A 12,145-nucleotide genomic window follows, 5' to 3' on the forward strand; every position below is an offset into this window, starting at 1 on the left:
TTTGTTTTTTCACTATCAATTTATTTTGAATATTTTTTGACCTGATTGCTTAAAAAAACACTTCTACAATCATGAGGGCATTTTAATTCAATGCTGCAATACACAATCTATGATCTTTTAAAAGATTCAAACTAAAATAAATCTACAAGTATAGCTGATTGTAGAGCAAAGAACCACGCCAATAGCAGACATGATTCTCCTGAACCTACTAACAAGCCTTTTGTAGAACATCTTCTTGGTGCTAACAAAGACTGGCTGTAAACATAGCCAGCAACACAATCACTCATTTGTTGTAATGTGTTTACATTGACTTTATTCATTTACTTTTTCCAGTTAAAAGTCTAAGACTTGTGCGTCCAATCAGCCCTCAGAAAACTGTCTGTACATGGTTTCTGATTGGCTGTCTTTGAAGCTGGGGACAAAGTGGACCTGGAGGATTTCTGAGAATCCTTCAGAGAGATCCGGAGTCTCAAAGTGTTTTCTGTGCAGAGAGAAAGACAAAGAGTAATTCATGTGATCATTACAAATAGAAAATATGAATTTTCCTCTTAGAAACTCAAATGTTAAATTCTGGTGGAAAACATGAGTTGAGCTCACTTGTAACTGTGGAAAACCATGTCGTTAACCTTGGCGTGTTTGCTGTCCGATGGAGTCATTTCACGGAACTGAATAGAACAATAAATAATTAGGGAAAAAAAACACTTAAAACCACTAGACAGACAAACAAACAGAAACGACATGTTTTGAAGAGGCTGTATTTATAGATGTGAGATGAGTCTTACTCTGTTGTTGTGTTTGGCCTGCTCCAGAGTGGCAGTGAAGTGGAAACAGCGACAGCTCACAGCTGCAGCCTTGGCTACGTCCACGTACCTGCAGAACACACAAACTACACATTACAACTACTACTACACACACAATGACAATAAAAGCATTAGCCTTCACACACTTAAATCTAATATGTCGGAGGAGCCTTTTATGTGTTGAAGATGTCACAGATTCAACCAGGGTTGGGGTCAATGATAATTGTAATAGCGTAAGTGATAATCAAATACATTGCTGTTGTAACTGTAATTGAATTGTAATTAAGTTCAGATAATGAACTTTGTAATCGTCATGGAAATTATATAAAAATGGTCAAATACAATTTAATTAAACACAAACCTGTGGAACCATGTTACCTTTCTATGCCTTACACATACGTAGTTAACAATTATTAAAATATGTTTCAGATCAACTTTTCCCACTACCTGTCAGTTCCCTTGAGGATCATTTTATCTTTTAAAAAAGATATGGATAATAGACAAATAATATTGTTTTTGTGCATTTTACAGCTGATATAAGACATGGGTCAAACTGACCCATTATCATATGAGATGCTAACACAATGCTAACACAAGAGGAAAGTCATGTTTAATAAGGGTTATTTATTAAAGGCTCAGTAATTGTGATTAATTGTAAGTGAACTTTATTAATTGAAAACTTATTTGTAATTGTCTTTCAGGGGAAAATCATAATTGTAATTTTAATTGTAATTGGGAGAAAATGTCAGTCACCATAATTGTAATTGAGTTGTAACTGAACATGGATAATTGAAGAGGTAATTGTAATTGAAAAATATAATTGACCCCAACCCTGGATTCAACTGTCCACGGAATGCTTTCCATAAAATGTGTCTTCTTCCGACAGCTGCTGTCACTGGACAAATGTGTGTCGACTGTGGAGAAATCCACACACAGAGCGCTCTGCTGTAATGGCCACATCCTCAACTTAAAACAATAAAAATAGCAGCCTATTCACTGGAAAACAAGGTTACAACATGAATATAATCAACATAAAAAACCAAGAGGGACGAGAGAACCAAGCACTGAGCTCGGCCAACTTCAGCAGGTAAAGAGGAGGAATCAATGAATGTGTAGAGGATGGAAAATCATTAGCTTAACATAGCTTGTTGCTATCCTGCTCACTGTCTTTCTCTTCCCATACTTACAGTATGATGCACTCATCTCTGCATAATAATGTAAAAAATATTATATATACAGAGTTCTCACCAGGAATTTTTCACAGCGTAAAGGGATTGCATGGTGCGCGGGCGAGCGTCGCTGGTGCAGACATTTTTTAAATATTTAAAAAATTTAGTGAAGTAAAGCTAAAGTAGTTTTTTAAAAAATATTTTTACTGCCTTACTTTAAAGCCCAAATGTATTAGTTATTTACAAGGGGTAGGATCATATAAGTTTATACTTCCTCCTATTCCTTTTCAAACATGAACAGGTTTCATGTGCAGGATTTTGTAACCATTTATTCTCACTTTGCATTGTTTGATTTTGTCTTTTTTAAATTACTGTTATTATTATCATTTTCATAGCGGTATTCATGTTCGACATCAAAAGAAATGACGAAGAGTCATGATGAATGTAGTTAGAGTTACTCATGCCTGGCATAGTACTCCACTAATAAATACTCACAGACTAGAAAACAAATAACATTTTATTATATATATATATATATATATATATATATATATATAAGGGAAAAACAATAGAAAATCCACCCTACACCCAACAGCACTGGCGAGAACCCTGATTTATATATACATATATATATATGTGTATATATACACATATATACATACAGTATGTAACTTCTGAAACCTATTACATGACATTCACATTTTTTTACTGTAATTACTAAAAATCTACAGGCGCACATCTTCTCTATGAAAGCAAAAACAAACACCTCCACCCAAACTGTAAATATACTCTGCCATCAGCATTATTATTATTCGTGTACATAAAAGTGTTTACCTTTGAAGATTAACTAATGACAGACACGCACTGTTGTTTAATGAGCCTCTGTGTGTTTTTGACGGAATTGGTCAACAACTAAGATTAAACAACTCAAACATGACATGGACAGATATCTCCACTCCAATCATAAATACGTTTTTCCATCAACGTGTGTAATATCACACGTGTCAAATAAAGGTGTTTACATTAAAGAGATGCCGTAGTGCAGTGATTTGCTACTAGGGATGGGAATTGATAAGAATTTTAGCGATTCCATTTCCATTATCGATACTGCTTATCGATTCGATTCCTTACCGATTCTCTTATCGATTCTCATTGGGTGAGGGAATTGAATAATTAAATGGACTTGTTTGCTCTTTATTATCTTTGTCTCTTTAATTTCCTGCATGAATATCAGCTCTCTTTTAATCCACCAGGCATAGATTGTTTTCACTGGATAATAATGTATACAAAAGCGCTATATGAAATTGATGAATTATTATTATCATTACAACATATGACACATTTTGGCTACAAACATTTAATAATATTTACAGTGCTCCTTTTGAACTTAAACAACTTGACCCAAAACTAATTCAGACATAAAACAAATAATTCTTCTGTAAAAAAGAACAAATTAACCAAAAGCTTTAGTTTAGCCTTTGTTTACATTTCTATAAATGGACCTTCAGAGACGCCGTCCCCGTTGTTACATGTGATGTCATCAGCCGTGTTTGTGTGTCTGTGTGTGTGAACGTTTGAAAGAGCCAATGATCAGTACCAGTCCATCTCCCCTGTCTGGTTACTTGTTATGAGAACATAAACTGGTGACGAGGTGTGTGTTCTTGTGGAAGTTTGTTGTTTTCGGAAGATAAGTCTGTGCAAGAATCAACTTTTGCGCGAGTATACAAAACCCGGAAGTGAGACGCTACAAACACAGCACAGAGGACAGCACAGCTGTAGGTGGAGGAGGTGCATTCTCCGCGATGGACAGCAAACAACTAGATGGTGGAAGGAGCTTCACTTGGTGCTAGCATAAGCACAATATACAGGACCTGGAGGAGTTTATCGTTACGTATTTGTGACGTAAGAGGAACCGTTAAGTTGAATAGACAGGCAAGCAAACAAACGATTCCTAGGAATTGGATTACTTAGGGATTCCGAAATAGGGATTCCCATCCCTATTTGCTACACATGTGTGCCTTGAGAGATCAAAGGTGTCCACGTTTCAGTCGGCTATTCTGAAGACGTGTTAATGCAAATATTAACCTATCAAATATTTTGCCATATAATATCATTGTTGCCTTCAAGTAAATACTCCTGCAGTTCAATAGGCGGTGTTAGGGAGCTCAATAAAGTTGTAATGTGGCATAACAAAAAAAGAAGACTCAAACCGTTTTCGAGACTCTTTGTCAGGGTTGGTGTTATCGACAGCAACACTGCGGCCTTCCTTCAGAGCGCGCTCACATGCTGCCACACATTTCTGCCATGAGCCCAGCGAGTCCTGCAGGTGAGACAAAGAAAAAGACCTCAGTCAGTGGTCAGTCATGCAAAGGTAGGGTCTATTAAATACACCTTCATAAAGAGCTCAACTCTGAAATCCAAAGGGAGAAGTGATGAGCAGACTTGATTTTCACTTTGTAATGTGAAGAAATCATTGAGAGAAAAGTCAACGTCTGATAACGCAATAGGTGGATCACTTCAGAGAGAATCAACAGTAAAAACGAGGAGCATAATAAAGTTGTCCTTCATGTCCTTTAAAGGAGTTTGTTTTTCACCACCTGACATTTGCAACTGAAGTATGTTCCCTTAAAGCTTTTTATAATATGTTAAGGTTTCATTCATGCAGAAAAAAAGTTGTCTGAATAAATGAAACCTTGACATATTATTTAAAAAAAAGAAGACGGAATGAACTCGCTTGCTAGCTCACTTAAGTTTGTGCTTTGTCAACAATGCAATCATATTCTTTACTCATATTGCACATTCTGTTAGCATTCAGTGATGAAAATAATAAACAATTTTGTTAAGTTAGTTTATTGTTTTCATTGATTCAGTTAAATACCAAAATAATTTTAAATAGAAAAATGTTGCTTCTCGTGTCAAATATTGTTATGCGATAATTTAGATTAATTAATTAAAAAGTCTCTAATTAATTATATATATATGTAAAAAAGATTAAAAAAAATATATATATATATATATATATATATATATATTTATTTATTTTTTTTTTTAAATCGAGTCCCACCACTAGTGCAAACATCACCACACACGCTGATAAACAAGTGCAACCCCATGCAATCAGGATTGGGTCTGTCAAGCACACAACATAGCACTTTGACAAACTGACAGACGGACGGAGCTCTAACCTATATCCCCCTTCCACATTTGTGGCAGGGGATAATAAACTATAGTCTATTTTAATAGCTATCAAAGGAAAAAGCAGTGTAAACAGTGTGTGAGGTTACAAAAACAGAGCGTGGGACTCTGGTGCACGGCTTTTATCCTTGAAGGGCACCTGTAGTAGAAATGTATATAACAAAACAACGTGTTTAATGTATGTATCCCGTACCGATATTATGGAGCCAACGTCTGGCTAACTCTGACTTTGTGTCGTTTTAGAGACGCAAAAGAAATGTTTATACAGGGTTTTTTCTTGTTGTTATAGCAACCATTGACTTTACACTCCTCCACTGAACTAATACGTTCACATTTACCAGTTCTAAATGGGACAAACTGTATTACATTTCATTATATTTCACCCGTGTTGCTGACTCCTTGTCCTGGAAGTGTGTGTGTGTGTGTGTGTGTGTGTGTGTGTGTGTGCGGTGCGCGCCACGGCTGCTGCTCGTTAACTGACAGACGTCAGACTAATGTCCAACTATTTTAACACTGTCTAAAACATAAAGCCACAGTTTGATCACACTACAAGAGGAAATAACAAGTGAAGCATTAAGGACGGATGATGATGATGATGACGACTAATGTGTGCGGATGATGATGCGCGCTGATCATTTCTGAATGCAGGAATGTAAGACACGTGGAACAAATGTTAATCTGGTGTTAATATGAGAGGAAAAAGAGAGATTTTAACTGTGGTTCAGACAGAAAAATGTGTCCAATCCTCACACTGCAATAATCTGATCAAATCAAACTGTTACATTGTTTATCAACAAAGGCGTTTCAAATTAAAAGTGTTCTTTATCATTTTCACCGATTTCAGTGACATTTACAAGCGTTGGAAAAACTCCATGTTCTGTGATTTCTAGGACAGCCCCAAAATAATGACATCAGTCCCCAGTCCGCCTCTTGTGATTCAGACCGACTGTGTGCTTTTGGTCGATTTACGCACAGTGGGCGTGTCAGGAACCTGGACCGGAGAACACGCGCAGGTGAGGGGTACGTAACTGCAAGCATGCAAAAAAGCGCTTAAGTCCAGACCGGAGAATAGACCCCTAATTGTATATTAACAACCACACAACTCTATTTATCTAATATTTCCTCACCCTGTTGACGTAGACGTAGCCCTTTGGTATGACGTGGTCATGGAAGAAGGTGGATTTACCCGCTGTACACAGAGCAAATGAACAAGATCAGAGATGTTGAGGTGAGGAGACAGAGTGCAGTCACATTGTACTCATACAGTGAAGTGTCTTACATGCAGGAAATCCCACAGCAACAATGACTTCAGTCTTAGTGGATGTGAGGGAGGCAGACGGAGGGTCGTAGAGCCTGGCAGCTGAGTCCAGCTTCCTCTGGTGATTCAGATTCAAAGAATGTCATCAAAACACAGATAGACGAGCACAATATGACACTCTATGACTAATTAGTTGGACACCTAATACTCTGAACTCACAGGGTCAAACTCAGGCAGTTTGTGGGAGGCTTTCTTCCAGCCTAAAAAGTACTCCTCAGGGGTGTGGAAGTCCAAACCAATGTTCAGAGCAAACTACAACAATAGGGTGCACATGTTATTCTACTGTAAGCTATTTAATACCTCATCAGAACAACATGCACCAAGTATTTAAAAAAACAAAACAAAAAACTGATGACCAAATTCATGAAGTCAGAGTTGGGTGGAATGAATGAGTAATAGTTTAGCTTTTACCAGTCGATCACTGCAGGAGAAATCCTTCTTTTTCCTCCCAGGAGCCCAGTTCTCTGGTCTACCAGCAGCATCTGCTCACAGGCAAAGTCAGAGCATTCATTACAGACTCTTTATTCAGATTTATTTAATAATTAGAACAAATGCTTTATTCAGTTTTTATTATGGAATTTTGGAGAATATCTGAGTTTATGGTTATTAGAGTGCTGATTATTCTGCTGCTAAATTCAGTAGAGAATGAGATACGTTTTCAGTGGTTGTGGTTAGTGATGCAGCCTCATGATGAATTAGTCAGTTTCAGAGCAGAGCTTGAATTTCTGTAGGACCAAAATGTGCACGTTGTGTTATTTAAAATATCAGAAATAATAATAGGGCCAATCTGTCAAAGAATAACAGACAGACTAAATTAGATACATGCATTTAGTTTATTGAAGTCAGACTGTTTCAATAAGAAAGTAGTACAACATGATCTATATTTATTCTGCTTCAATAACAGCTTCATCCTGTACATGACAGAATACTGAGCGGGAACACCCTGCAGAGGAAACCGGTCCATCAGAGGACTAACACACAGAGATAAACCGTAACACATACATTTGCTCCGATAGACAGAGAATCCTATTAAAGCAACACAGATGTTTGGACTGTGGGAGAAAACTGAAGTAGCTACAGAAAACACACATGAGCACAAAGAGATCATGTAAACTGTTCACACGAACCATTGCAACAAAGAAATCAAACAGAATGTTTTCTGCTGTTACATATTGTATCATTTTTAATTCCTGGGGTTTATTTTAAAGATAATTTGATAAAACTTAACTCATTCTCTTTTTATCCTTCCATTCAAGGAGAAAAAGAGACAAATGGTGCAAAATTTACTTCAAGTACTCTTTTATAGTTTATGTTTTGACTTGTGTTATCGCTAGGGCTTTGGATCCCAAAGTGGGGGAAGCAAATTGTCATAGGGGATATGTGAATAAAAAATAAAAACAGCGTGACAACATTGGAAACTACAATATAAATAGACCAGTACCGGTAGTCAGGGACATCCATGCATTGCCACAAATTACACATTGGCCTCAGTAAGACTTCCCACTAAAAATGACACGTCTCATCAAAAAAGCACAAATATGACAAGAGCTACATTGCTTTGCACTAGCCCAACATCCTGCAAAAACTTATGCCCTTTGTCACCACGTACTAGTATTAAAGTCAACAACAAAATACAGAAAAAAACTTTACGTGGAGAAAAAATTGAAATTAGTTGAATATGAGTTGTTTTTCACAGTTTCAGGTTAATGACAAAGAGATCTTTTTTTTCTCACTGAATATGAAAACAATAATAAGAGTGTGTGGATAGCAACAACAACAAAAAATCGCTATGGTGATCACTGATCACCCTTGCAAGAGCAAGGCATGAAGTCTGCATCTACAGACACGCCCACTCATGCAAATGCACGAAGGCCCCAAAACAGCCTGTTTTTAGAAGCGTCATGAAAGTGACTTTTCAAAGGCTAAAACTCCAGAAAACAGGTGAGTTTAGGAAAATAAACCTCAAATACTATGTTGGGGTTCTAGCAACAAATGGAGATGTGTATAAAATAGAGTAATAGTGGACCTCTGACAGGAGGGAGGGACAAATTTCACTCTCGGGCTACACTGTATATGACATTACATTATGTTTTTTTCTGTGTGCAGGAGTAGGAGGTACATGGTTTCAGGTGAAATATCTGATTAACTTTGTTTTGTTCTGTTTCCATTGTGTTTCAATAAAGACTGCAACCTTTAGCTGAAATGACTCAAAGTCCGAGGATTTTTTTCTTTAGTCACACACTGCTAGCAAGTTTTAGTATCAACCCTCTAAAAATGAAGCTTTTGACGAAGACCAGAGAAGCTTCTAAGCTTGTTCATAAAATGAAGATCATCCCTTTGTAAAGCACTTCAGCAGCTATTTTAATGTTAAATGAAGTCTGACAGGTTAAGGGGTTTAAATAATGTGGGAGTATTAAATAATGAAAGTGCTTCAATATTCATTATTTACTCATCATTAAATACGTACCTCCAACATACAGACTATGTGCTTTGTCCACAGGTATGTCATCATTAGCCTGAGAACAAACACATGTAAAAATAAATACAATGTCCCAAAAACAGGATTACAAAGTACAATTAAAACTCATTAACAATGGATCAAAACACAAATGTTTTTTGAAAGCAGACGCTTAGACGAGGTGTGGCATTTTAACTGTTTGGGAGTGTGCGTTGTCGTGACATTGACACCACCCTATACCTTTTCACAGAGATGATTCCACATTCCCATGACTGGTTTCCTGTAAACACCAGGGCCAGTTGCTACAAACACCTGAAACATGAACAAGCAGAGAATTTAAACGCTACTTTGTTGTCAGATCTCTGAATTACCCCCCAATTTCCACCGCATCCGTAACTGCTCCGAAACTACGAAGCAGCTGACAGGTTTCAATTAAAGTCAATGTGTCAATTTCCACTGCATCCAAATCTGCACCAGCACAGCTGTGTAACTGCTCCATAATGCTGGAACCCTCTGCAGCAGATACACAGCCCTTCTTTTTTTTTTTTTGCCAGATTCAGGAGCTGTGCTGCAGCAAGCCCATGTGAGACAGGAAGTAGTGCATAGACAGAATAAAATATCTAGATTATTTTCAAACAAAATACTTTGTGTTTTCAAGGCGGATCGTAATTCCATCCATTGACCAAGTTTACACCTGGCAGAGGAAAACACTGACCTTCCGGGGCCTCCAGCGGGCCCATTTCAGACTCTATCTGGAAACCGCGCACATATTTGGACTCAGGAGAATAAAACCTGTCTGCTGATACAACATTTTCGAAAAAATCTTTTTTTTTCGCGGGTGCAAACATTTTCACACAGGTGCAATTTGGACTCGGGAAGACCAGACCCTTCCGTTGACAACATGTTGAACTTGATTCGAGCACTTATAAAAATTATATTTCACATATAAATATTACATTTATCCATGGTTGAATCACACACATATATATATGTATCGCGCGATTACACATGGATTAGCGGGAGTTCTTGCTGGAACTGATACGAAGCAAAACTGGAGGCGTGGGGATTGAGAGGCTGCAGATTGTGCTGCAGTTGTGCAGCGGAGCAGTTACTGAGCAGATACGCATCCAGTGGAAATCCAGCTTAGTGGCACGACTGACCTGCACAGGAAGCTGCAGCGTAGCCAGGATGTCCTCCACTTTAGACTTGAACACCTCCGGCCTCAGTTTCCCTTTAGCGATCCCCATCTGGTTGGTGAAGAACACCACCTGCAGGGACAGGGACACATTCTGGTTTTGTAACCATCAATGAAAGCAGTTTGTTGTAACCATTGTTCTACCTTGTATCCAGTTTTAAGCAAATTTGCGAGCTTAGGTTGAATCTCAGGATACAGAATTCTGTGAAAACAAAAACAGAGACAGTTAAAATTAAACGACAAGCTACTGAGAAACTGGAATGAGCAAAAATAGGGCCATCATCATCAGTCCACCTGGTCGCTACAAGTCTGAAGGTAAAAGAAATCATTCAAACCTCCAGTCATCGGGTGCAGTGGGAAACACTTTGCCAGACTTGGTGGTGATGATGCATCCATCGATGTCAAAACCAGCAATCTGAGCATAGACAACAGGGTTGGGGTCAATTACATTTTTCAATCACAATTACATATTCAACTATCCATGTTAAACTATAACTAAATTATGATTACGGTGACCAGCATTTTTTCCAATTACAATAAAAATTACAATTAATTATTTTTCCACTCAAAGCCAATTACAATTACGTTCTCAATTACTAAAGTTCAAATTAAATAAATCACAATCACTGAGCATTTAATAAATAACCCCATTAAATGTACCCTCTCTCTTGTGTTAGCATCTCTTTGGATAATGGGTCGGCTTTGACCCATGTCTTAAATCAACTGTAAAATACACTAAAAATATTATCTTTCATCCAATTTGTTCCTAATATCTTTCTTACCTTGTTAGGCGTCCTTATCTATGGAAAATTTGGTATTAATGTCTTTTTTTCTGTCAGTATACCCCTCAATTTCAAAAAGATAAAATGATACTTAAGAGAACTGACAGCTAGTGAGAAAACTTGATATAAAACATTATGTGTAACTAATTACACATGTGTAAGCCATAGATCTCTAACATGGTTCCCCAGTTTTGCATTTTTATCATATTGTAGTTTTTATAGTTTCCATGTCAATTACAATTACAAAGTCAATTACACAGACTGTAACACAGGCTGTTGGGTGCCCTTTAAATTTAAATAGAGTTGACACGACTTCATGCTCCCATCTTTGTGGTACCAATTAGCAAACAACATTTGGGTCGCGATTTAATGACCGTAGCAATTTGTGGGTCCCAGTGTGAGACCATTTGAGAACCCCTGACCTAGACTGTCTACTCCCAAAGGGCTTAAATGTAGATTATAATTTCTTAAAAGGTTCTAGGCACTGCATTTAATGACGGTCTGCCTGATGTATATGCCGTGTCCTCATGTATTTGCTCTATTTGAATACTGTTTATTTGTGTATATAATTAGTCTTCTCTCTAGTCTTTATGTAAATATTCTGATGAAAATCTACTATGCTTACGTTCTTTACTTTATTCATTGCTGTGCAGTCAGGACTACAAACTCCTCCTCCTCCTGAACTACATCTCCCATGTGATCAGAAGTGGTATAACAAAGGTGTGACTGATTGCCTGCATTATATAAGCCTGTTCATTGTACCCATGCTGATTGTTACTTTGATGAAGGTCATCTGACTGAAAGCTTAGATTTTTTTTTTTTACTTGCATTGATCCAAGTGTCGGTAAAATGCTTTGGGTTAGCCCAGTGTTAGCACAGTGCTATCCCATACAATTACACAAACCTTGTCACTCCCTTTGACTCCAGCTGCAGTATAAAGCAGCAGGTTTCCTATCTGCTGCCAGCTGCTCCTGACACACGCCCCAGGCAATGATGATGATGATGATGATGAAGGTTTAACATTCTTCCTCTCTGTTGTTGCTGCTTTTTCTGCTAACTCCTGTAGCTGCTTCAGCTTTTCTTCAGCGAGTTTCTCCTCCTCATCTTCTGCTTCTTCTTTCATTTCTCTGCCGGAGGATGCCTCACCTCTTCTTTTGCGCTTCGACTCTGTTTGCTCTCCCTCTAGGCATAGTGGCCTTTTAGAAGCCTGAAAGGGACAAATATTACA

At 37.7% G+C, this 12,145-nt stretch overlaps 1 protein-coding gene across 1 annotated transcript in view; it reads right to left on the bottom strand.

Annotated features, from left to right (window-relative positions):
* pnkp (polynucleotide kinase 3'-phosphatase) overlaps nucleotides 1-12,145 on the bottom strand; it is a 19,860-nt gene continuing 7,715 nt past the window's right edge. Inside the window, exons 5-18 of the mRNA XM_028465469.1 lie at nucleotides 11,822-12,124; nucleotides 10,471-10,550; nucleotides 10,280-10,337; nucleotides 10,101-10,208; nucleotides 9,181-9,252; nucleotides 8,950-8,998; nucleotides 6,894-6,964; nucleotides 6,642-6,734; nucleotides 6,444-6,540; nucleotides 6,292-6,353; nucleotides 4,180-4,289; nucleotides 783-870; nucleotides 598-665; nucleotides 1-481 (exon numbers count right to left, since the gene is read on the bottom strand). Of these exons, the coding sequence (XP_028321270.1) occupies nucleotides 361-481; nucleotides 598-665; nucleotides 783-870; nucleotides 4,180-4,289; nucleotides 6,292-6,353; nucleotides 6,444-6,540; nucleotides 6,642-6,734; nucleotides 6,894-6,964; nucleotides 8,950-8,998; nucleotides 9,181-9,252; nucleotides 10,101-10,208; nucleotides 10,280-10,337; nucleotides 10,471-10,550; nucleotides 11,822-12,124 (1,380 nt within the window). The 3' untranslated portion in view covers nucleotides 1-360. The remainder of the gene's footprint in view (nucleotides 482-597; nucleotides 666-782; nucleotides 871-4,179; nucleotides 4,290-6,291; nucleotides 6,354-6,443; nucleotides 6,541-6,641; nucleotides 6,735-6,893; nucleotides 6,965-8,949; nucleotides 8,999-9,180; nucleotides 9,253-10,100; nucleotides 10,209-10,279; nucleotides 10,338-10,470; nucleotides 10,551-11,821; nucleotides 12,125-12,145) is intronic.

Source organism: Gouania willdenowi, chromosome 13, assembly GCF_900634775.1.
Source record: "Gouania willdenowi chromosome 13, fGouWil2.1, whole genome shotgun sequence".
NCBI lineage: Eukaryota > Metazoa > Chordata > Actinopteri > Blenniiformes > Gobiesocidae > Gouania > Gouania willdenowi.